Genomic DNA, 25205 nt, shown 5'->3' on the forward strand with positions numbered 1-25205 from the left:
AAACTGTTGTGATTTGGTAGTTCACAGCATCTTACGAATGGTAGTGAGCTTTGGCAAAAACTGCCCAATTTTTCTGCTCAATTCATAGCGAGCGTGTAGAAGAATTAAAATATCACAGATACACTTTTATAGGTGCTGTGGTTCTTGAGTTACGTTGTAAAGAGGGCTGAAACAACAACACTTTTGTAAAACGTACATAACTCATTAACAACAATAAATTAAGCAAGTTTGCAAAGTATATGATTTGTAGAATGAACTTTTGCAAAACATCAAGGCGTTAATTTTCAATAATATATTGATATAGATAATGAAAATCGATTTTTAGGTTGCTTCGACCAACAATACCTCGTCTACCCTTAATTCTCCACAATTCTTAATCCTTATTGACATTTGTTATAATGAATAGGGTACAACTTCTGGTTATAGGACCAAATTGGAGTTATATCAGACATTTATGTTGTGAGTTGTAAATAGGTTTAGTTCGCAAAAAATATTAAAACTTGTTTTTTCTCTAAATGGCATTTCCTGACTTAAGGCTTTCTGGTTTTCAACCCTCGGTGATTATGTAAACACGAGTAGGCTTTATTAATGATTCGAAATGACTTGATTTAACAAGACTAATATGTGACGTGTCATGTCAAAAGGAGACACTTTTGGGCAGGTTATCAATTTTGAGGTTTTTACATATCTTAAATATAGAGATATTTTGCTCCACAACGCCGTTTTCCCCAATGAAATCGGACAATCCTAAGCGAAGATATTGAGTTCGTAAGTTATGGTATAATAAAATTGGAAATTGAGATATCAGCCTTTAAAAATATTATTGACAATGTTGAGAGTAGGAATTACCTTGAAAAATGTCTAAAAAAATACAAGATGCCAGTTATATTCCGGTTTGAAACTCTCAGACAATATTTTTAACATTAATAACATCACAAATTCGCAACAAACCAAAATTGTAAAAAAATCACCCCGGGAAGATTTTTGGCTATTTCTCCATTTACGATCCTGCCCAAAAGTGTCTCCTTTTGACATGACACGTCACATGTGTCTTATTTATTTGTTTTCTGTGTTTAGCATATGATAACGTAGGCAACCCTTGGTGGGCCGTTGACATGCAGCAAGATGAATGTGTTGGTAAAGTTGTCCTCTACAACAGAGCCGATTGCTGTGGTACGTATTAATGTAGTAGGCCCTTATAAAAACAAATCCGGCTTACAATCAGTGGCGTAGTGTTATAGGGGCACGAACCCCCACCCCATCGATATGAAAATGTAGAAAATCCAGTAAGAAAATTGCCGAAAATCGCCTTTGAACACCCCCTCCCCAAACTCCCCCCTTCCCCCTCCCCACCCCCCTCATAGGAAGACTACGCTACGCCACTGCCTGCAACAACTCATTGCCCGGACCAATTGTTATAGTTGGAAGTGAAAATGCTACACATATCAACGGCACATTTATATATAAAGATCCGAGCGCAAGAAGACCGTAAGTCCACTTGGACCCACAACATGTATACACTAAAGTTGCGTATAGTTTCGTATAGTTTGGTAATGTTTTATACTTGTTCAGGGGCCAAAACAAATCTTTCACAACCTTTCATGATGTTTTCACCCTGGAACATGTATCAAACATTATAAAACCATAAGAAACTATACATAACTTTAGTGTATACATGTTGAGGGGCTAAGTGGACTTACGGTCTTCTTGCGCTCAGGTCTTCATATACCTATATCCTCATTAACAAAGTACCCCCTCCCTGACATGCAGTATGTCTTTTGTGCGTATGCTACAGAGTGTATAGGACATGCTACATGATTGTGACGTACGAGCTAAAAACTACAAGGCTGACAGCCCCTTCAAATTATACTCGTACAGACGGCTAGCAGTTAATATTGAAAACACTTACAGTGGATTACTTTGTCGAACCATGACAACAAATTTAGAATTGTTTGTGGAGATTTTATGATTACGTGTTAATTCAATGGCTGCGTCAAACTTGGCGATATCGCATCCGACAACCCCTCTCCCACAAACTTAGAGAAACAATTGAGCACCGATGCATTAAAATAAACAATTTTACAAGGGGCGGTATGCCTATAGCCCCCTCGCACAGTGTCATCGCACCGATATCTTCATGACAGAAATCGCCATGTTAGGTTGAATCCACAGCCACGCATGGCCATTTTGATCCGACCTGTTTTTAAATAGTTTTGAGACGCATAATGGGCCGAGGGACACCCGACTAAGGCTATTGACAATAGCCTGGTGACTGACATCTGTGTGTGTTAGTGAGCATGGTATACGCCATGAGGCCATCTGCTTTTAGACTGCCTCCACGAGCGGCCTATGCTGCGCTATAGTTCGGCATATATAAAATCAGATTTTTTGTCAGTTTTTAAACTCAATACGCACGGTTTTTTCTCAATACGCAAGCTAACGACTATCATATCCTTTCAACACATATATTCAAGTGCAAACAAAAATATATGGTTTCTTTAGAATAAAAAAAAATACGGGAGATATTCATCATTTTCTACCCCGGTATCCAAAGATTTATCGTCTGAATATCAAATCGTGCATAGCACATTCACGTGTATCAATCCCGGGTATTGATTTTAGTGTCTCTGCTTTACAGTGTAATTATTAACCTGGCGATGTCGTTGTGCCTCAAGGCGGGGGGGCATTACGATTTCAATGTACTGTATCGTAATAATAATGAAAACGAAAACCAGGGGCAAAGGTTAGTACAACATGTACAACAAGTCATACCTAGAATTTTTTCTCAGTTAGACTTTTATCCCTCCCCCTATGAAAAAAAAACAACGTATAGGATAGGTTCCTGTACTAAGCAAATGTTGTTGACGGAATCTCAAATCATATCCCAAGTATTCTAATAATTATTATCTCCTTTTGCAGAGGAGCGACTTGAAGGGGCCATAGTACGAGTAGGATCCAACCCTCAATACGGACAGAACCCAGAATGTGAAAGCCGAGTATCAATGGATCAAATCAGGTCTGGTTCTCTGGAAATCGACTGCAATCTGAGTGGACAATACATCAGTGTTGAATTACCACGATGGGATCTTCTGACACTATGTGAAGTCAAGGCAACTTCGTGCAGTGGAAACGACAAAAGTAAGTATTTTGTTCGCAATAGTTGCCCTTACGCATTTGTTCATATTGATGAAAAAAAACACCCAGTACCAGTTCTTAGCATATCCCCTATTAGTAAAATTTGCTTGAAGCCCCTGGCTTGAAGCGTGAATTATGTTTTGTGAAAGATACCTTTAAGCGGTAAAATGATGTCTTTTATGTTACCAAATATTTGCTTGTTTTGATCAGATAATACCAGGTATTATTGTTATATTGAGGAAACACAGGGGAACTTGGTAGTTTTAGCGGAATTTCTCGAAGACAAAGTTACAAAGTTTACATGTTTGTCTTTGGGTATTGCAGAGAGCTTTTTTAATTCTCGTAGTTTTGTCTAATTCTCATCGGTTTGAAAGAATTATCATTTTAACTTCAGATGCTACACTTAACTAATAGCAGTAGACTTATTTACAATATTTAAACGCGGTTGTCGTGACACATAGTTAGCATAACTGCTATTGTTTGCATGATGCATATCAGTAAAAAAAATGTTTCGTCATTAATATTCTGCATTTACTACGTTTTTACTTGGGAGGGAGTTATCCTTCTGTTCAATTATTATGCATTATGTTTTATCTGTGTTAACAGGGGTGTCTGAGGAAACGCGTTTATTGAATTTGCTGAAGCGTGTGCTTGAGATTGACAGTGAGTAACATGTGATTCGAACGCGTGCAAGTTAATGAGAAGATGGACTATGGACACCTTGGATTCATTTGGTCGACCTCTGTAGTTCTTCTCAGCAACATAATATAGGCATAGAACCTATTAATTATCTAAATCTATTAAATTATCTAAATGACAATAACATTTAAAAATTAACCAACGAAACGAACATTCTAGGAGCGTCTCCAGAACAGAGGCGTTATTCACTCAAAAGGGCGACGGGATGTCTGGCCATATCAACGCCCATTTTTCAACTCATTCTGATCGAATGACCCCTTTTTGAAATCAATTTTCTCTCGTCAAAAGACTTTCTTCAAGAATTTTGAAAACATTTTTGATAATCTCTCACTAAATGACCCATTTTTTCTCCTTATTTTTCTAATGTTTTTTGAACAAATCTAATTTTTAAGACTTTGAAAATTGGTATCAAGAACCTGACAACTCTGACCCAAAAGTTTTTCCAGTCTAACGGAAATACCCCCTTTTTGGAAAGCATTTTCCTAGTCTCACAAAAGACCCCCTTTTTTCGGTAAAATGTTCCCCTAATCTCACGGAAATGCCCACTTTTTGGGGCCTTCTCACCAAATAACCTCTTTTTTGGTGTCAAACCTCTCCCCGAAAGACCCCTATGTTTTGAACTGATGACCGCACATCCCCGTCACTTTTAAGTGACTTAAAAGTCGTGAAACCTTCAACGGTGGGGGCTGGGGTTGTGTTGTATGATGATTTTAAGCTATTTTTTTTATCAAACCATGGGCTTGATTTTCTAATGCCACGGTGCACAACTGATACTCAAAGATAATTACTAACAAAAATCAAGTAAAAACATGTAACATTCATTAATATGAAAGCAATAAGTAGTATGTGTCAAGCCTCTCCCCGAAAGACCGCTATGTTTTGAACTGATGTCTGCACATCCTCGTCACTAGTTCCAGTAACTGTAACCATACTCTCCATGGTTACAGTGCACTCTTTAATATCTGTTCCACAAATAAGAACCATCACAATATGTGGGCTCATTTTGGGCTCCAAGGATGTAGCCGAGGAACTCTCTCAAGGACAGTTTTGGCCTGCATGGATGATTTTAATCCCATTGTACCAGAGTTTGGGCGTACATGGATGATTTTAATCCCATTGTACTATGCTAGCATACCAAAGTTGAGATAATTGATCTGCATTGATCTTATCTTTTGGGCGGGTTCAACATTCCCTGAGTTGGCAAAACCTGCAATCTTCATGGAGTAATTTACTTAGTGCAAAAGTGGTCAAAATATTGCTCTGCAAAATTGCTTTATTTTCTTGATTTGGATTTATCATATTGAGCAGCATTCTCCTTGTGATGTTTCTGCACTGTGTAGAGAGGGTCTACAACATCTCTGAGGTAAAACTGACAAATGCAAGGTATATTTCTTGATTCTTGAAGTTTGGATTTCTTAAACGTACAGTGCATCCCTATGTACCGCTGCAAGACTTCAGGTCCGTAGATGTCATTATGTTTATGCTAAAGACTGAAGTCTTGCTGGCAAGACTACCTCGTCACTTAAGGCGTGAAACCTTCAACGGTGGGGCCGGGGTTGCACACCGAGTTGCATGCTGATTTTAAGCTATTTTTTTATCAAACCACGGGCTTGATTTCCTAAAGCCACGGTACACAACTGATATTCAAAGATAATTACTAACAAACTAACTAAAATCAAGTATAAACACGTAACATTCATTAATAACAATATGAAAGCAATAAGTAGAATTTGTCTTTTTGTATTATGTTGTTATGAGTGGCTTTAGTGGCTGTCACTATTGGTAACATAGGGAAAGGGACATGTGTCATGATTGCACCACTGACCTCTATACATAGATAGCGGGCGGAGACCGAAAATGTGAAACCACTTGGCCGCCATATTGGAGAGGGAATAAAAAAAATTCACCTCACTGATGACTAAAAAAAAGTCCCCCATCCAAAGGTATACATTAAAATTGAAATTAAAATTGAAAAAAAAATCGCTGCCGAAGGCGGCGTAAAGAAAAAAATAGTTCAAATCGTCCGCCAGAAAATTCCACTGCTGCCACACCCAGGTTTGAATTCGAAGGTGTGCTAAATATTCCCACCCCGCATACTGGTGATAGTGTGTCCCTCTCTGTAAAACATCACAACAGACAGCACCTAAGTTTTGTTATATATATATGTGTAACCTTGTTGTAAGCAGAATACACCCAATGAAAGATGGTGATTTTGACATGAGTGCAGTATATGGGTCATGCATACACAGGACTTACACAACAGATTTACATGTCAACGCATGGAGTATTGCCATCTTCTATGCATCCAAACAGAAGGCATGTTTTACCCCTGTATCTTAAGCTTGAATTTTGAAGCAAACCATTTTCATCTCCTTCTGATTATCATGTTAAGTGGCCAAGTCGAAACAAGCCCTGGTCCTCAGAACTCAGTTCCCATTAATCACAGTACTGAAACTCTGTACCCATGTGGGTCATGTAAGAATGAAGTCAAAGATGAAGCACTTTTATGTGATAAATGTGAACTGTGGTTCCTCACAAAATGTACTGAAAACCCTAGCCTAGATTATAGCACTTTGATGAACAAAACTAGTTTCTCTTGGATCTGCTGTGAATGTGGATTTCCCAACTTTGATTCCATACTGTTACTGTTTTGTACCCAGTCAATTAATTCATCCAATCCATTTTCTGTGCTATCTGATCCAGACAGTCAGGATGATTTTGATTTTGAAACAAATGATACCATGTTTCCCAAGACATCAACACCAGTAAAAACCACAGGTGCTGACTGGAAACCACCCACATTTAAGAACCGCAAGCATGGTCTCAGAACCATGATCATTAATTGTGATGAAAGTTAAAAGTGCTAAAAAACAAGCTGATTTACGTGCCGCTATTGACCAACACAGACCAGATGTCATACTTGGCTGTGGATCTAAGTTGGATAGTACTTTAGCCACTTATGAATTGTTACCAAGTAATTACAGTGTTTGTCGCAAGGATCGGTCAAAACACGGAGGTGGGGTGTTCATAGCCACCAAGGACTCCCTCATAATTTCCGAGGAACCGGACTTTGATGCAAACGGTGAAATTATTTGGACACATATCCAATTTTGCAATTCCAAACCATTGTTGTTAGCTAGTTACTATAGATCACCAAGTAACAAAAATCCTCAATCCCTGGATTCCTTAGTGTCATCGGTAACAAAGGTTTTCAGCAAAAAAAGCAGGAAACATCCAAATTTAGTGATCGGTGGTAATTTCAATGTACCAGATATAGACTGGAACAGCTGGACTCACACTAATAGTAAAACCAAGGCTCTGCACACAAAATTCATTGATTTTCTGCTCAACAATTCCTTGTCACAATTACAAGACAAGGTAACAAGACCAGTGTCAAATAGTGTATTGGACCTCATAGTGACATCAAACCCAAACAATATTGGACTCATACAGGTTGTGCCCGGCATCTCAAATCATTGCATTGTTTTGTTTGATATCAATTTGAAGCCAAAGTTACTAAAGAAACCTCAGAGAAAAATTTACTGCTATGATAATGTAGACCCTCACATTTTGCAATCTGAAGTGAGCAATTTTGTGCACGATTTCCTATCATCAAATTATGATACAGTTGATACTAACTGGGAGAAATTACGTGATAGCTTGTCAAAAATTGTTGACGAGAATGTTCCATCTAAACTGACAAAAGATAAACACAGTCTGCCTTGGATAACTCCGGAAATGAAGCGTAAAACGAGTAAACGTGACAGAAAGTTCTCCAAAGCTCGTAAATCCAAAAACTCAAGAGATTGGAAGGACTATAGATCCTACCGGAACAATGTTACTAAGAGTGTTCGCAAAGCTCATCATGACTATGTGAATGATGTTATTGGTAAAAATATTAGCGAGAACCCAAAATCGTTCTGATCCTATATAAAATTCACAAAAACTAAGAACCTGGGGGTTCCTACACTAAAAACTAGCCAAAAAATGTGCAGCACTGACTATGACAAGGCAGAAGCTCTTCAGATCTCACACCACCAAATCAGAGTCCCATAGAGATATGTGCTAAATTTGCCTTAAGAAAACGTCATTTTTTCTTCACAGGAGCGACTCAGTTTTAAGCGACAGCTATGATGGTTGAAATCAGCCCTTGCCTGATCCCTCTGGCTGGGAAAAAATATAGGTTGACCGTCATTATTTTTTACGACTGGCCCTCAAAGTCTACGATGTCCGGGAATCAGTTTTAAGCGACAGCTATGATGGTTGAAATCAGCCCTTGCCTGATCCCTCTGGCTGGGAAAAAATATAGGTTGACCGTCATTATTTTTTACGACTGGCCCTCAAAGTCTACGATGTCCGGGAATTTCCTATTTTTCAGTCAAAACCATGCCAGGGATTCTGTAAAGAAAAGGCTGCTGAAAATCATTAAAAGTTATTCGATCTCTCCCATCTGTGGTACACTTGCACGAATTAATATTCCTAATCATGACCAATCCAAATTTGGCTAAAATTATGCAAATTTCTGCTCATTTTAATGCTTAAATTAAGGGCGCACAACCATATAATTCTAGTTGGTGGTGTTAAAATCTGAATGATCCAACATGTTTCTGATTGTCTTTAATTTCAGACTATTTTAATCTAATTTACTTATTTTTAGCATAATTTGAGCAAGAAGCTGATTTTTTTTTTCAAGCAGAATCATTGTGTCTCTGACATCTGCTATCTACTGAAGATAGCATTGTGATTACCATATTAAAAGTTTACCAAGACTTAGGCTTTCAGCAATTTACAGTCAAGAGGGACAAATACACACAGAAACAAAGAAGAACATGACCACAATGTCTGAATTATAAGTGTTGAATTATATGGCCTATTAGTGAAATCTCAAGTCTACCCCCCCCATAAGCTTACCTGATCCATGGACACATTTTATGAGCTCCAACCAGTGCCCTAGCCCACGTGCCACCATATACTGATGTCTTCTACATCTGGCACTGAGTCATTGCATACCATCATTATTGTAAACATTACATGGGTTACCAGTAGTGGAATCATAAGCTTAGCCTACCCCCCCCCACACACACACACAAACCGTAAGCTTACCTGATCCAGGCGCCTATTTCATGAGTTCCGACCAGTACCCTAGCACCATACTGATGTCTTCTCTATCTGGCACCGAGTCATTGCATGCCATTGATGATGTAAGCTTGCAAAATATTATGATTGTAAACATTGCATGGGCCTAAGTCACTCTACGAAATGGAATCTTTCACTCAAACACACATTTCGGGTCATAACTCACCTTAGCACTAGTATATTTGTAGCAAATCTTGCAGTTCTCTTCAATTTTAGCCTTTAATTACATAAATTCAGTCAATGCACTTCTTCGGTGAATGCAAACGCGAATTAGGCACAGGGCTAACTTGCTCAATCAAAAGTTGAGACTCACACACACAGCTCCATTCAGATCTCACACCACCAAATCAGAGTCCCATAGAGATATGTGCTAAATTTGCCTTAAAAAAACGTTATTTTTTCTTCACAGGAGCGACTCAGTTTTAAGCAACATCTATGATGGTTGAAATCAGCCCTTGCCTGATCCCTCTGGCTGGGACAAAAAATATAGGTTGACCGTCATTATTTTTTACGACTGGCCCTCAAAGTCTACGATGTCCGGGAATTTCATATTTTTCAGGCAAAACCATGCCAGTGTTTCTGTAAAGAAAAGGCTGCTGAAAATCATTAAAAGTTATTCGATCTCTCCCATCTGTGGTACACTTGCAGGAATTAATATTACTAATCATGACCAATCCAAATTTGGCTAAAATTATGCAAATTTCTGCTCATTTTAATGCTGAGTTTTCTGAGAAGTAAAATTAAGGGCGCACAACCATATAATTCTATTTGGTGGTGTGAAATCTTAATGCTCAGTTTCAAAGTGTGTTTAACTCCAAATTTAAAAGCACCCAGATCGATGGCAAAGGTCCTTCGCCTTTTCCCTCTGTTCCTCACTTGATCATCGGTACAGAAGGGATAACTAAACAACTGTTGAATCTAAACCCATCCAAGGCATGCGGTACTGACGAGATGTCACCTAGATTTCTCAAAATTGTTGCCAATGAACTGGCTCCAGCAATCGTGTGACAAAGGAATTGCACCTACACAGTGGCGTCAGGCATTAGTTACGTGGATTCACAAATGTGGTACAAAATCGGAACCCTCGAATTACCGTCCAATATCTTTGACCTGCGTGTGTTGCAAGATTATGGAACATGTGGTCCTAAGTCATGTTGCTAAACATCTCAGCTCGCATAAAATATTAATTGATGAACAACATGGAGTTCGTGATCACTTATCAACTGTGACACAGCTCATTACCTTCGTTAATGACTGGACAGAAACCATCAATCGGAAAGACCAAACTGATGTCATCCTATTCGATTTTAGCAAAGGTTTTGATAAACTTTCGCACCAACATATGTCTTCAAAATTAGAGTACTATGGCATCAGAAACAGCACCCTCGCATGGATAAATAGTTTCCTCTCAAACAGGAAACAGCCAGATTTGTTTTCTCTGATTACCGCAGAAAAACACGTGTCAACTCAACTGGGACTCACTACATGTTAGACGACTAATCCAACAGTCTTGCATGTTCTACAGGATCCAGTATGGACTAGTGCACATAACTCCCCCATCTTGTATTCAAAGGGCAACTCACATACCAGCAAGAACTGATCACCCATTGAAATTTGTCAACTTGTTCATTCCTACTATAAATGCATACAAATATGCATTTTACCCAAGAGCCATTGCAGTTTGGAACAGGCTACCACCAGCAGCAGTTCTACACATCGCACAATCTGTGCCCATTTTCAAGAGTGTTGCAGCGCCAGCAATAAGGGAGATGTAGCCTCTTCATGGACTACATATCCTTTAAATGAATTCGCACCTTATATATAGTGCACCATTTTGTTTTTTCGTTGGATTATTTGGATATGCTTCGCACCCTATGTTATTTTTGTACGTCCAGTGGCTGTCGACGTCTGATTCACTTGAGAGGGCACTCAATTTACGTGGTTTCTTTTCCAACGCCAAAAGATCACGAATTTTGGTGGTTTGCAAATGAAAAGTGTCCGCACTATCGATTGATTACGTAACTGTTATGAATAATTTATTAGGTTTTTCAATGCAATCGCCTCGACCCATACATATTATCTGTATTATCAAAGTACTTGGAATAGCAATCCGGTGAGTTCACTGAACTACGCCCAAATACTGATGGAGTTTTAATGGCGTGTAATGGCGTTTCTCCTCTCCATACACAAATGAACAAATACAATAGATGAAGGTCAACACGTATGACCTCCTATGTAACATGTTATACATGGGGTCTTTTTATCTTTTCAGTTTCCGTAACTCTATTGTTCAGATACGAAAACGCAAGGGATTCAGTAAGTTTACTGTGATCTGATTTCATTGTTAACTCTGAAGTACCTATCAGCTTATTTCAATAGAGATGATTGCCTGTGTCAATATTAAAAGGCTGGAGTGGAGATAAAAGAGTATGGAAAACCGATGTCTGACCGTTGTTTTAATGGTCTAGCGCCCTCTCGTGTTTGACACTGTTTATCAATTTAAAAATTGATTCACATTATTATCATGATTATGACAAAATGCAAATCCGAATGAAAAGGTGCACCTTTTTCTGTAAAAACGTTGAAAATCACAAAAGGTCCGCTTATAAGCATGTCGCACCCCAATGCACCTGTGCAGGGCCGCAGTTTCGCCCTGCCCTCGTATCAATGTCTATCGCCCTATTTTGCTTCATCCCCCTCCCCCCGCTCTCCGAATGATCAGTCTCCCCACTCTCTCCCCGGTTCCTTCTCTCTCCTCTCGAGTTCTTCTCTTTCTTGTCCTTCCGTCTATCCCTCTCCTCTCTTTCTTCCTCACCCCCTCCTACTCTCACTTGTTCAGTCTCAAGTATCCCCTCCCTCCCTCCCCCCTTCCTTTGGGAGATTTATCGTTTGATGCACGACTGAAAAAAAGCTCTGCAAAAATAAACATTTAAAATTAACCCGAGCCTTGCATATAGACCCAACCAATTATCAGATTAGCTTGCCATTGGTACGAATGAATAGAATACATTATCTTTGCTCCAATGCATTTCTTTTGTATTGCATTTCAATATCAAACATGATTACCAAATCACCACTTGTACGCGCCTCATTGGGAGATATTTGACTATTTTAGACGCTCGTTTCATCGCCAATTTGCTTATAACTTGGCAACATGGTTAGTATATATTTCACTGCAAGACTATTTTTAAGAGCCACTTACGTCTAGGCACAAGTGCATATACACCAAACACAAGTCAGTTGAAGACGTACAATTTCCCGCGAATTTAGGACCGTAAAATTTAGACTCTTCTTTTGTCTAGATTAGCACCCAACCGCACATCTCAAGGATTTATGTAAAAAATCAATATAACTTACCAAAACGAAAACTGAAATTCACGAGCTTCAAATTTTCAGTAACTAACAAAAGGCTAGAATAAAAGATTGGTCACACCTGGGAGACTACCACTTCAGAATAACACTGACTTACAAAAACTATTACGGTTACGGAAACAGAAACTGAAAAGATAAAACGACGGGTGGTGTACAAAAACCTGAATATCATAAAGATCAGTATTCGTTTGTACATATGAACTGCACATTTACGGTTAAATACAATTGATTTTTAAGGCTTGATTCCAGAGGGGCGTAAGGTAATAATGGAAACAGCCATGCAGAAAAGAATGAACTCACGCGTACAATAGTGTATCAATCTGAACTAGGACCACGGACAATCCGCGGCTCGTGAGTCATCCTATATGTTGAAGGGATAGGGAATGGGCGACCATGATAGGACCATAATGGGCTGATGGGGGTGATTGTGGGCAGCCGTTTTCGGCAATTTTCCTTTGGATTTTCTAAATTTTCAATTTTTAAAATTATCCTGGATGATATCTGTCGTGAAATAAATCAATGCTTCTATAGGCTATAATGGGCCTAGTATGCCTATTTATACCCTGATTATGCAATATATAGGCCTACAATAATAACTACAACAACAGTAACAAAACCAACAACCAATATTTTGTTAATATAATTTGTAAAAATATATTCATAGGCCGCGCCTATTAGACTATAGCCAAAACATTCCTGAATTATATAATGAAAAAAAAAAACCGGGCAAAAACAATCAATCGCTGCAGTCAGAAAGAAAGAAACGAACAAGAAAAAAGAAAAAAGTGAGAGAAAAATAAAATAAAATAGATGGAATAACCACATAGGGACTCGAACACGTACCAAAGTTTTCCAGCTCAAAACTATAGTATTTAGTCGAACGTGAGTCCAGCGCGCTAACCTATTGAGCTACTGAGTGATCTGTGAAATCGATTGATCTCAAACTGACTATTATGGAATAGTGCATACCAGGCTCTTATGATAAACAATCTCATCACCGCTGTAAATGAGGTATCGATGGCGAAAAACCTCGATTTTTGCAAAAGTAGCTTAAATTTGGAGTGAAATTCAAATGGTAAAAGAATCGACATACATTTGAGAAATAATGTAGGCAGTTAGAAATCAAAATTAACGTTCCACAGTCCAGATATCGATAATGTAACATAACAGTGTTTTGCGGTACAAGATTCTCGAAAATTGTTCCCAAAAACGGGCTAATAAAATGTATTCGGTACTGTTTTTGGTTCTTCCCCATAGCAACATTATTTCTTTGGTCGATTTGTAGTACAATACAAAAAAGGAGAAAACAATCACTCGGCGTAGTTTTATACGGAGCGAATATTTGAAAAAAAGTGCATGGAACGTGTTTTTGATCTTGTGAACATGGTGCGTAAAAATGATGTAAACGAAGGATTTTCAAACGGATTCTAAAAATTTGTATAAACACACAAAAATAATGTTAAGATACATCCATGTACCAACATTTAAATCACTGCGATATTTGATCGCGGTTTTAGAGAACAACTTTATACGTCTTTTATACGTTTTTTATACGTTTCTTCGTGTAACCTTACGTTGCTAAATATTACTCATATATTATGACAAATATTGGTATTATGACAATACGGTATATACATTGTATATAAAACGACTAATAGATCCTACTATCATGGCGCCAGGTCAATGGTTCATCATAACCCGTATGTTTCTTAAAATTCATTCATATTTGAGACAAATTGATATGCCCATTTTATAGGTGCACAGGTGGATCCGTTTTTTTGTTGTTTTTTTTTCATTTCTTTTTAATGAAAGAACTAAGGTTTTCCACTGCACGGGGGCCACAAGGGTGATACTAATTTTAACAGTTAGGACGCTGGACTACCAATTCTTTAGAAATGCATAGTCGCGCTAAAAGTCGATCGATACATGTTAAAATCAGTACAATTCAGAGATACAACTTTTTTGCTATGAAATTTATTTTCTCGGTCAAATATAAAGCAATATTTTTTTTTTCTTCAGTAATGTCAGTTAAAAACTTGGTGCTTGGATATACATTTTTTTTAAATCCTGGTGTTAAAATTCAAGCATCATATTTTGTCTTTTAGTGTGATATTTTTTTTTATAGGCCTTTAGTTCGACCGCGAGCTTTTTACGGAATTTATTTTTAGCGTCTCAAACTAATATAGTTTGCTAAAGAAACATATTTCCCACCTCTGTAAGCCACATCGTGTGGGTCTATATGTTATAGTTTTGTCAGAATTTCCGTTTTTATTTTACCCTTTTTCCCTTCATGCTCCGAAAATGTCAACTCAGCACTTTATCTCGAGAGCAACCAGCAGAAATAATCGATATTTCAATTGTTGTCAACCAGGTCCCTTTTCCATTGAAAACCAGGATTGCCTGACCAGCGATTTGGTAGCCCAAATCCCCAATTCTGGTAAATGAGGTGAATTTTGGAAATTTGCTCCCGTGATAGCCTGCAATTTCAATTTATAGGGGCTATGGATTCCATGATTATGAAAACCATTTTGTCTGTTTGTTTGTTTGTTTATTTACCTAGGATGAGGTCCTTGGGAAAATCCACTGTCCAAACCTAGAAAAATTCGCGTGTTATTAGAGGAGATTTTAATTTTCTGTCCCTCCTATCTCCAGGTGAATTTTGAATGACCCCCCCCCCATCGCGGGTTGGCATTTTCATTGCACCCTTCATACTTGCGTTCGGGTTTGTGTAGGCCTATTTGTCATAATTTAGCGCTATTCGCTACTTGCACGGTTCCGCCATTATGCACTATGTGCGGGGAGAGCCTCGAACTGGCAGCATACATGAATGGGAATTGAACTAGTCAGAACGTTCTGTGTAAGGTTACATAATTCTTCCTTTCATGTATGCTGCCAGTTCGAGGCTCTCCCCGCACATAGTGCATAATGGCGGAACCGTGCAAGTAGCGAATAGGACCTACTTTCTAAATGTATAGCTATAGCCGTGCTATATAAATATTATAAGGTACCGGTATGTAATATTATGTAGGCCTGTGGGGGTGGGGTGGGTACTCAACACATTTTAACCATGACTTACAATGCAAGGCTCATTGTTGCCATAAATGATTTTTCCTTTAGGTCATTATAATAGGTTGTTATAAACTTCCATGTTTAACCTTGTATTGTTTTGGCTGCTTCATTATGACTTTCGGTGGGTTTAAGCAATTTCAAACAAACACAAACAAAAGGCACTATACCCAGTCACCTTCATGACAATTGAAACACTAGGTAATTTCTTTGCTATATTGAAGTTCTGGCAACACTGTATCCAGGCCGGGCACCCAGAGATATCGATCCACAATGCTAGTATTAGCCTAAGATTTCACGCGTGGATTTGAAAATTTTTCAGCTGGTAGTCAAAAATTATGGAATCAAAACGGAAATTCTGACAAAACTATGATATATCACTCACGGTGATGTGCGTTAGAAAGTTGAGAAAAATCCTTCTTTAGCAAACTATATTACTTTGAACAGCTAAAAGGTTGATCCAAAAAAAGGCTCGCGGGCAGAGTTGAAGCCTATCAAAATCGAAAATCTTACACTAAATGACTGAATTTCACGACTAAGTTTAACACTAAGATTTGAAAAAAAAAATACAGTATCAAGCATTACAGTTTTTCCTGACATTTACTGAAAAAATGAAAATTATTGCTTTTCATTTGGCCGAGAAAAAAAATTTTACACTGAAAAGGTGTAACTCAAAATTTTGTTCATTTGAATACCAAATTCGATCGTTTGTATTGCCTTATTAAATGACTGAGTGAGCCTTGCAGAACAATAACAATCGGTAGTCCAGCGTCCTAACTGTTAATGCTATATTTTCAAAATGAATAGGTGTTCCCGGTTCAAGTGGCTCTATAGCGATTTCACAGAAAAGGTATTTCTAGTACAATGCAGCGTCGCACACCGACATAGCCTGGCTATTAACATAGATGAACTCCTGGATGGGGCAGCTTTAATTAGCATGAGGCCGCATTGATATGTAAATAGCGTATTGTTATTTAAATGTGTGCCCAGACGTATTGAGGGCGACAGTCATGTTATCCAGACGGAGTGAAGGCTGATAATCACCTTTCTGTATAGGTAATAAGCTCAGTATATTTCGTGTACCAGTTGGTTATAACAAAAAATTACTATCATATTAAATATATTAAATGTATAAACTTTGACATTTACATGAATTTGAAGAGCAGAGCTTCGAAATCTAGCTAAGTCAGGTGATGTGAAATTCTGCTGCGTGACCCCCTCTGCGTGGTAGAATTATATTCATAAAACATTGAATTTAACAGATATCATGGGCAGCCAACCACGATTTATCAGCATTTAAAATATATGTTAATTAACAAAGATAAATAATAAAGAGTACAAATGGCAATTAACTAGTAAACAAGCCTGAAATCTTAAAATGTTGCCACGTGATTTCCCGAACACATGATATGTCAACGTGTGACCACTATTCAGATTTACCGTAAATATTTGGAGTATGCTTGCACATCATGCATATACACTGTGCATTTCTTTACCTCCGTATAAAATCAATAATTCATGCTGGGAGCCAAGTAACATTGCCTGCTCAGTGCAGATTGGTATTTTATTTTACTTGAGAGCATAATAGAAATACATAAGACGAATAAGGCGCCATGATGGAAGGTCAGGTCGGGTATCAAAGGTTATTATAACTTAAATACTACTTGTATTTCACACCTTGCCTCTGTCACATATTTCCTTCATATTATTGACAGCAAGTACTAATTTTGATTTTGCTATTGCAAAATGTCATTTCATATCAAATTAGTAGACTTTCTTTGAAAAAACATATCACTGGTGCCTGATGGGAATACCCGTCCGCCATTTCATTAAACTGGATCGTTTTCGCCTGGTTTGTGCCCAGATGTATTGGGGCGCGCTATACTCTCATTGAACAGGCAAAGTTCGCAAAACTAACAACGTTGTTATTTGCATGATCCAAGGTGCCGAACATAAATTGTGACCCCTCACCACAACTGAGCCCGGATGTCGCCAGTGCCACTATTGAGATATGCTCCATTGAACTTAACAATAAACAATAGGAAACAAAGGATTTATTGACTGTTTTATTGATTTTTCACTACTTAAATGTCAAGTACTATAGACATGATATACATCATTTTAAAGCTAATTTCAAGCAGAATATTTTGGTTGAATATCTCAAAAATGATGATTCGTGACTTCCGGGCTCAGTTGTGCTGAGGGGTCACAATTATTCATAACGAGCTATAACGGATCGCCCTTTTTACAAATAGCTCCCCTTTTTAATTTCCCCCTTTTTGTAAATAGTTCCCCTTTCTAACAAATAGCTTTTTACTTTCCTCCCGCTTTTCACAAATAGATACCCATTTTTAATAGTTACTCCCTTATTAAATAATACTCCCTTTTTGTTTAATAATACTCCCTTTTTGTTTGGGTACTCCCCGTTTTCCGTGCGTAGGCTTTACCAGTAAGCATGGACCCTGGATAGTGCCGTGCACTGTACTCACTAGAGCTCATTCCACTATATCCATTTATTGGCGTTCGACATAAATTTGGATACCAATGTAGGCAGATTTATAGCCTGTAGTGCAAGCGACCTCTACATTCAATGGGTTAGGGATCCGTCAACATTTATGCATATGTATAGAGGGGTTTTACTCCGATTTTGATAGAGCAGATGAAACCATGTTCAGAATGTTTAAACGGGTGAAACCAGCGGCGTAGCTGGGATTTTTTCCAGGAAGGGCAAGACTGTATGGGGCGGAGCCCAAATCCACCAATTTTCCCAGGGGGTGGGGGGGGTTATAGACGCATATCGTATGGATTCCCCATCTCTCTGCCCCTCCTCTCCCACTCTCTCTCTCTCTCTCTCCCTCTTTTTCCTCTCTCTCCCTCTTTTTTCCTCTCTCTCCCTCCTCTTTTTTCTTGCACTAGGGGCCGGGGGCCCAAATAGGCAATACCCCTTGACCCCCGGCAGCTACGCCACTGGATGAAACATGACATGTTTTGTAAATGTCTCACTTCAGTTACTACAGTTATGCTGGGCAAATTCATAGCAAATGTTTGAAAGTCTGTGAACGATGAAACAATCAAATAAATGAACAAACAAACAAACACACACATGTCATGATGTGACTTGATCAGTGGCCCTGCCCCCAACTCAAATGGCACAAAAGTTGACAACCATGAGAGTTACCAAATTGCGCGAAAAAGGGTTATTTTTTTACCAGTAGCAATGACCTTGAAATTGGCAAAATAGGGGGTATTTAATTTGCACTGTCCGTAAAATTTGACAGTGAAATTAGCATAATAGGGGTATTTAATTTGTACTGTCTGCGAAATTTTGATAAAAGGGGTAATTGAGAAAAATTAGTGTCATTGATAAGGCATGTAAGGGGTGTTTGAAATTCTAATCATTGAAAGCGGGTGTTTGAAATTCTAGTCATTGAAAACCGCAAAAAAGGGGTTGTTTTTGGCCATATTTTGTCCTCGATTTTGAATGAAAAAGGGGGTAAATTTGATGAAAAATCATTGCAAAAGGGGGCTTGGTAACTCTCATGGTTGTCAACTTTTGTGTTGAGTTGGGGGGGGGGGGGGCGGGATCAGTGGTAATTATCTTAACACTATACTATAATCCGGGACTATAATGCACGAAGTATGTTTTCAAGCATTCTCTTTGTTTTATTTTGTATGCGGATATCAGTTCAGACCAGGATGAGTCCAACACGCAAATTTGTGGTAGATTTTTACTAAATGATGACATCTGCAATCTTTTTTAATATATGTAGGCCTAAGTATTAAATGAAAAGATTTGTATTTGACATCGCGAGTTCGATGAATTATAGCTAATTATGTAGCAGAACGGTAAACTGCATATCAGACACACTCCACATGCATGACATGGGTACAAGCGTAATTCTAATAGCCTAAGCACAGCATGTAAATGAATCCACACGCACCAAGAATGCGGGGTTAAACTAAAAATCGGGGAATTTAATTTGAAAAGGAGAAAGTAAAAATAGGAGAAACCATTCTTGAGTGTAAAAAGAGGGAGATTGAAAAAGGGCAAACTATTTTTAAAACGGGAGGAACTATTTGCCAAAAAAGGTGAAACTAGTTGCAGAAAGGGGGCAAGTAAAAAACGGGGAACTATTTGCAAAAAGGGGAAACTATTTGAAAAGGGGGAAAGTAAAAAAGGGAATTATTTGCAAAAAGGAGAATCTATTTGAAAAAGGGGGAAACTATTTGAAAAGGGAATGTCAAAAAGGGGGATTTATTTGAAAAAGGGGGGAACTTAAAAAGGGGACCTATTTGTAAAAGGGGAAAGTAAAAAAGGGGGAAACTCTTTGAAAAGGGGGAAGTCAAAAAAGGGGAACTATTTTAAAAAGGGGAAAGGAAAAGGGGAATGAATAAGAAAAGGGGGGATTTGGCGGAGATCAGACACCGTACCAGCCGTTAATACTATAAGCTTATATTTTCAAGTGTTCTTGAAAGGTACGCCTAAGTAAGTAAGTAAAACGTAAGTCATAGTGGACCTAGTACCTATTTTCTTATTAAATGTTATGAATTGGTGTAATTCTCTCATACATTTGTATTAGGTGTTATAAAACCAGTGGCGTAGATTTCTTTTTGACATGGGGGGGATGGGTTGGAAAAATTTTTGGAAATATAATGAATGCAGTACTTTTTTGGCGACAGAATAAGTTCATGGTGCAAATGCGCGTGAAGCGCGCGAAAAATTTTGCTATTTTGAAGCTAAACTGATGAAGTATGGTGCAAAAGCGGAATAAATGCTCGCGAAGCGCGCGAAAATTTGCACTTTTGGGGCTAAAATGGGCAAATATGAGGTTAATTTGATCAGAAACCCATATTCAGGCGTCAACATTGGGGGGGGGGGCAGGGATGATTGTATGGAGCATTCCCCCGGGGAAAAACTTGGGGGCGGGGGATAAATCCCCCATCCCCCCGGGATCTACGCCTATGTATAAAACAGATACTACATGGTATTTACAGAGAAATAGGGTTACTTGAGTGAGACACTGGATGAGAAATTTACATTATTTGGAAATTTTTATTTGGCCACGGTCGTCCCTACAATGTTTTCTTTATGCGTACATATGTAACCGTCAATGCGGCCCATACTTTTGGTTTCATTTCAAATTGTTATCTCCATCATATATGGCAATTTATTATTTCCATCTTATGTATGTAAATTATGGTTTTATATGCATTTGTTTTGCTTTCATTTCCCCCAATGTTTTGATTTTGTTCATGAAAATTGCTTACATAATGATGATAGTGACGTGTGTCTGGCCATGTGATTTTCCCCAAGTAACAGGGACTTTCCCCAGCAACTGATTATGTAATCATTCTGACCTTGTTGGATCACACCACTAAATCAATCAAGTTCCTCTAGAGGCCTTGCATGTGACATATCATCCCGACTGGGTGTGGTGCCTTTTGTTTGTGTTTGTTTGAAACTGCTTTTGGAAAACCAGCGAAAGTCATAAGAAAGCAGCCAAAACAATACAAGATTAAACATGGAAGTTTATGAAAAAAACCCTATTAAATAACCTAAAGGGAAAAAAAACACATTTGTGGCAACAATGAGCCTTGCACGGCCCTGATTTGGTAAAACGATCTAACTTGAAATTGTGACATTTTGAGATAAATCCATTTCATGGGTAATGTCAGGGCGCTCTTTCCATTGGTGACATCCTAAAATCACCACCATGCCACCAAATAATGAGATTTGTAAGACATTAGATCTGTTTAATAATTTATTTTATTCAAAAAGAAAAACGTCAAGCGTTCAAACTTTAAAGCTCTTTTTCTCGAAACAGCGATTTTAATTTCAAGTTAGATCATTTTATCAAATCAGGGCCGTGCATTGAAAGTCATATTCAAAATGTGTTGAGTACCACCCCAAAGTTTCCCTATATACACCCCCTACTACCCACCCCCTACTGCACGTTATAGCTATACATTTAAATAGTATAGCCCTATTATGACAAATTGGCCTACATGTCAAGTTAAAAACAAACCCCCGGAACAAACCCCAAAGTCTGAAGGGTGTAATGAAAATGCCAACCCGCGATTGGGGGGGGGGGGGGTCATACAAAATTCACCTGGAGATAGGAGGGACAGAAAATAAAATCCCTATAACTTTACCACTTGCTTTGCTACATGGTTTACCACTAATTTTTCTAGGTTTAGACAGTACAACGTGCGTCTCTTAATACGGACTAGGTAAACAAACAAACATACAAAATGGTCGACATAGGCCTAATCATGGAAACATATTTGCCATTGCAGGCTATCACCATGATCACGGAAGCAAATGTCCAAAATTCACTTTAATTTTCCAAAGCACCCAAATGGGAGATTTGGGCTACAAAATCACCCGTCGAGTATTCCTTGCTTTCAATGCAGAAGAGACCTGGATTAGATCAATGGAATTATCGACTATGTATGCTGCTTGCTTTCGAGATAAAGTACTGAGTTTGAGATTTTAGGAGCATGACGTGAAAAAAAGTGAAATCAAAACGGAAATTCTGACAAAACAATAATAGATAGACCCACACGATGTTCTTTATAGAGGTGGGAAATATCTTTCCTTAACGAATTATATTAGTTTGAAACGCTAAAAAATGAATTCCGCAAAAAGCTCGTGGACGGATGTAAGGCCTATAAAATTCATAAATCTTACACTAAACGACAAAATTTCATACCTAATTTTAACACCAGGATTTAAAAAATAATGTATATCCAAGCACAATGTTTTTAACTGACATTACTGAAGAAAAAAAAATATTGCTTTATATTGGACCGAGAAAATTAATTTCATAGCAAAAAGGTGTATATCTGAATTGTGCTGATTTTAACATGTATCAATCGACTTTTAGCGCGACTATGCATTTCTAAAGAATCGGTTGTCCTGCGTTGAGACTGCTAGGAGGTGCTGGACATACTGTAAGTACAGTGTGCGTGGCCGTCCCGGTTTCCTCTTCCCATGTGGTGGGGTATAAAGGGCATATTCTTTCACAGGCTCGCCATCTTCAAGACGCAGTATATGGCCGAGAAATTTGAGTTGATGAAGCTTGACTCTGGCAACCAGTGGAGTGGTGTTGGTCAGGTTGTAGATGGTTTCATTTGGAATCCGATCCACACGCTTGATGTTTAACATGACTCTGTAGCAAGATGTTCCAAAGGCATTGATCTTGTTTTCCATGTCCTCGTTTGCTCATAGGCATATAAAAATACCATAATACGTATTATATATAGGCCAGAGACAGTGGCGTAACTGCCAGGGGCAGGGGGGGGGGGGCAATTGCCCCCTGGCAAAAATTACCTATTTGGGCCCCGCCCTAGTGCAAGGAAAAAAAGAGGAAAAGGGAGGGAGAGAGGGAGAGGAAAAAGAGGAGGTAGAGGGAGAGGAAAGGCATAGTGATGGAGAATCCATACGATATATGCAATACCATACGATTATTATCAATAAGCCTGGCAAAAATTGTCTATTTGCCCCCGCCCCCCCCCCCAGTGCAGGGAAATGTTGTGGTTTTGGCCCCCGACCCATACAGGCATGCCCCCCCCCCCCCTGGAAAAAATCCCAGCTACGCCGCTGGCCAGCAGAGCATGATTTAAGGAAGCCCCATCATGCACCGTAAAAGTGTTATCACTAGAGTTTCAACTGCCACTTTACTTTTCAAATCCCACTGAACTCTGTGCAAAAGATGTTGTTTTAGAATTGCCCGTGTGTCGCCATTACTTGGTCGATTTTAGATCTAAAGTGATGTATGCATGAAGGATAATTCACACCTTATGTAGATAACATAAAATGTGAAATCGACCAACCTTTTGAAGGTGTTTTTATTGTAAATATATCTGTCCAAATTCAAATTTAACCATGCACGTGTGTATGCAGTGGGCGGGCAGTGGTGTCATGTTCACTCACACAGCTGTGCTAACCGCAAGACATCTGGGAAGTGCTTAAATCATCCTCTGGTTGGCCAGAGAGTAGACATCCTTGAGAGGGCACTCTATTCACGTGGTTTATTTTCAAACGCAAAAATATCACCGTGACGAATTTTGATGGTTTGCAAGTGAAGAGTGTCCGCACTATGGATCGATTACCTAACTATTATGAATAATTGATTAGGTATTTCAATGCAATCACCTCGATCCATTGGTGCACATTTATGAACGTATGGAAGTACTTAGAAGTTCCAACTCGGTGTATTTCCGAAGACATCGCCTCTTACTGAGTCTGGAGACTGTGGACCAAGTAGGATGATTTGTTTCTCTCTTAAGCCTGGAACTACTGAGTCATTTACCGTTATATTTCATACTAATGTATAGCTATGGGTCTTTTCTATCCAGTGGTACCAAAAGAAGTGCAAACATTCCCCACAAAATATCGTTATGACGTCATAATGTGAGCCCGGGAATGTGAGTGCCACCTTGCAAAACTTATCTCATCCCCGCAAAGTGACCGCTTATGTGTTCGAATTTCAATCAGCCTAATCATGAAGCTCCCGTGGCCAAGTGGTTAAGGCACAGGTCTCGTAAACCTAAGGTCCTGGGTTCGATTCCCATGCGGGATCACTTTTTCTACTTGTCTCCTTTATTATTTACGAAAGCGAACCTGGTGAAAAATAATGTTTATTTATATAATTCCCGTCGATCATGCCACTGTTTTTCCGTGTAATATTTCCTCACAAGGAGGATGGCAATTTATTTCTCGCATTTCATGATTTACGGCCCTATTGTCTGTCCAATTAACTTAGACACCCAGTTTTTGTTACTTATTTGAAAAAATATACACTTTCAAAGAAAGTCATGAAAGAAAAGTGTTAACATTCGCTGAGACCTAACGGGATTTTTGTGTTTCCAAAACATTGAGTGAAAGTTTACCAGAAATTCTATTGAAATTGGAAGGTTTTTCTCAACACTTTAAAAATAATCCGGTAGAAGTTGGGTACCATTATTTTGGAAGGTCTCATTATACAGATTTGTAGGTATGGTGCTTTTGGATAGTGAATGGATGAATAGTAAATTAATTATACTCCTCACCAAAAACATTTTATAAAAGTGAAAAATATAATTCAGGTCATAAAATGCAAACAGTGTTTCTAATTGGCATATATTTATTCTTAGTGTATTAACTCAGTGATCCCAGCTGTCCCTCATCCAATTACAATAATTCGGCGCGGTACTTGAGTCTTCTTCTGTGCATGCTTTTGGCTTGGCACAATTCTAAGAAAATACAAATTGTATGCCATATGAATGTTCTGATGTTATTGGTGAGGAATATAATTCACAATACACTCCAGACGCATAGTAACTTGCCCTATCATTTGTTATAATGCACCAACTGTGACATCTTTTGAGTTATAGAGGTTGTGCATGAAATTATTGATTGGCTCCAAACAAAGGATTTGAACCGGTGCCCTTCACCGAAATCATGGCACAGTGTAGTCCATTCAATCAAATATTGTCATCAACCTATTTGATAGTAGTGTATTTGTTATGCGTGTGACGACCTCTCGCGGTAGATTGCAGACATGCTTTTGTTGAATGCATTTGAGTAGACCGCCATTATTGTGAATTAGTAAAAGGATCAAAAAAAAAAAAGGGTGGAATCACTGATCAATATGCATGATTACAATGTTCAAACACCCCTTACTGTAAATAGATTATCCCATCAAAAGTTTTAAGTCATTAGGAATATTCGGCTGGACCCAGATATCTTGCTGTAAATTGGTCAAAATTGAATAAAAGTAGACAAGGAAGAATATTTTTTTATCGCTTTACTA

At 38.5% G+C, this 25205-nt stretch overlaps 1 protein-coding gene across 1 annotated transcript; it reads left to right on the plus strand.

Moving 5' to 3' along the window:
* The first annotated feature begins 1081 nt into the window (after positions 1 to 1081).
* Positions 1082 to 5563, plus strand: LOC140139418 (fucolectin-6-like). The gene is made up of 3 exons (XM_072161180.1): positions 1082 to 1173; positions 2920 to 3138; positions 3742 to 5563. The coding sequence occupies exons 1-3, from the start codon at positions 1116 to 1118 to the stop codon at positions 3804 to 3806; spliced, it is 342 nt and encodes a 113-aa protein (XP_072017281.1). The 5' UTR covers positions 1082 to 1115; the 3' UTR covers positions 3807 to 5563.
* The last annotated feature ends 19642 nt before the right edge of the window (positions 5564 to 25205 follow it).

This window comes from Amphiura filiformis, chromosome 18, assembly GCF_039555335.1.
Source record: "Amphiura filiformis chromosome 18, Afil_fr2py, whole genome shotgun sequence".
NCBI classification, from domain to species: Eukaryota; Metazoa; Echinodermata; class Ophiuroidea; order Amphilepidida; family Amphiuridae; genus Amphiura; species Amphiura filiformis.

Bases quoted from the DNA above. Each gene is read 5' to 3' on its own strand.
- LOC140139418 (XM_072161180.1), top strand. From the start codon at position 1,116: ATGCAGCAAGATGAATGTGTTGGTAAAGTTGTCCTCTACAACAGAGCC. The intron at 1,174-2,919 runs GTACGTATTAAT...CTCCTTTTGCAG, and splicing joins CAACAGAGCCGATTGCTGTG to AGGAGCGACTTGAAGGGGCC. The intron at 3,139-3,741 runs GTAAGTATTTTG...CTGTGTTAACAG, and splicing joins GTGCAGTGGAAACGACAAAA to GGGTGTCTGAGGAAACGCGT.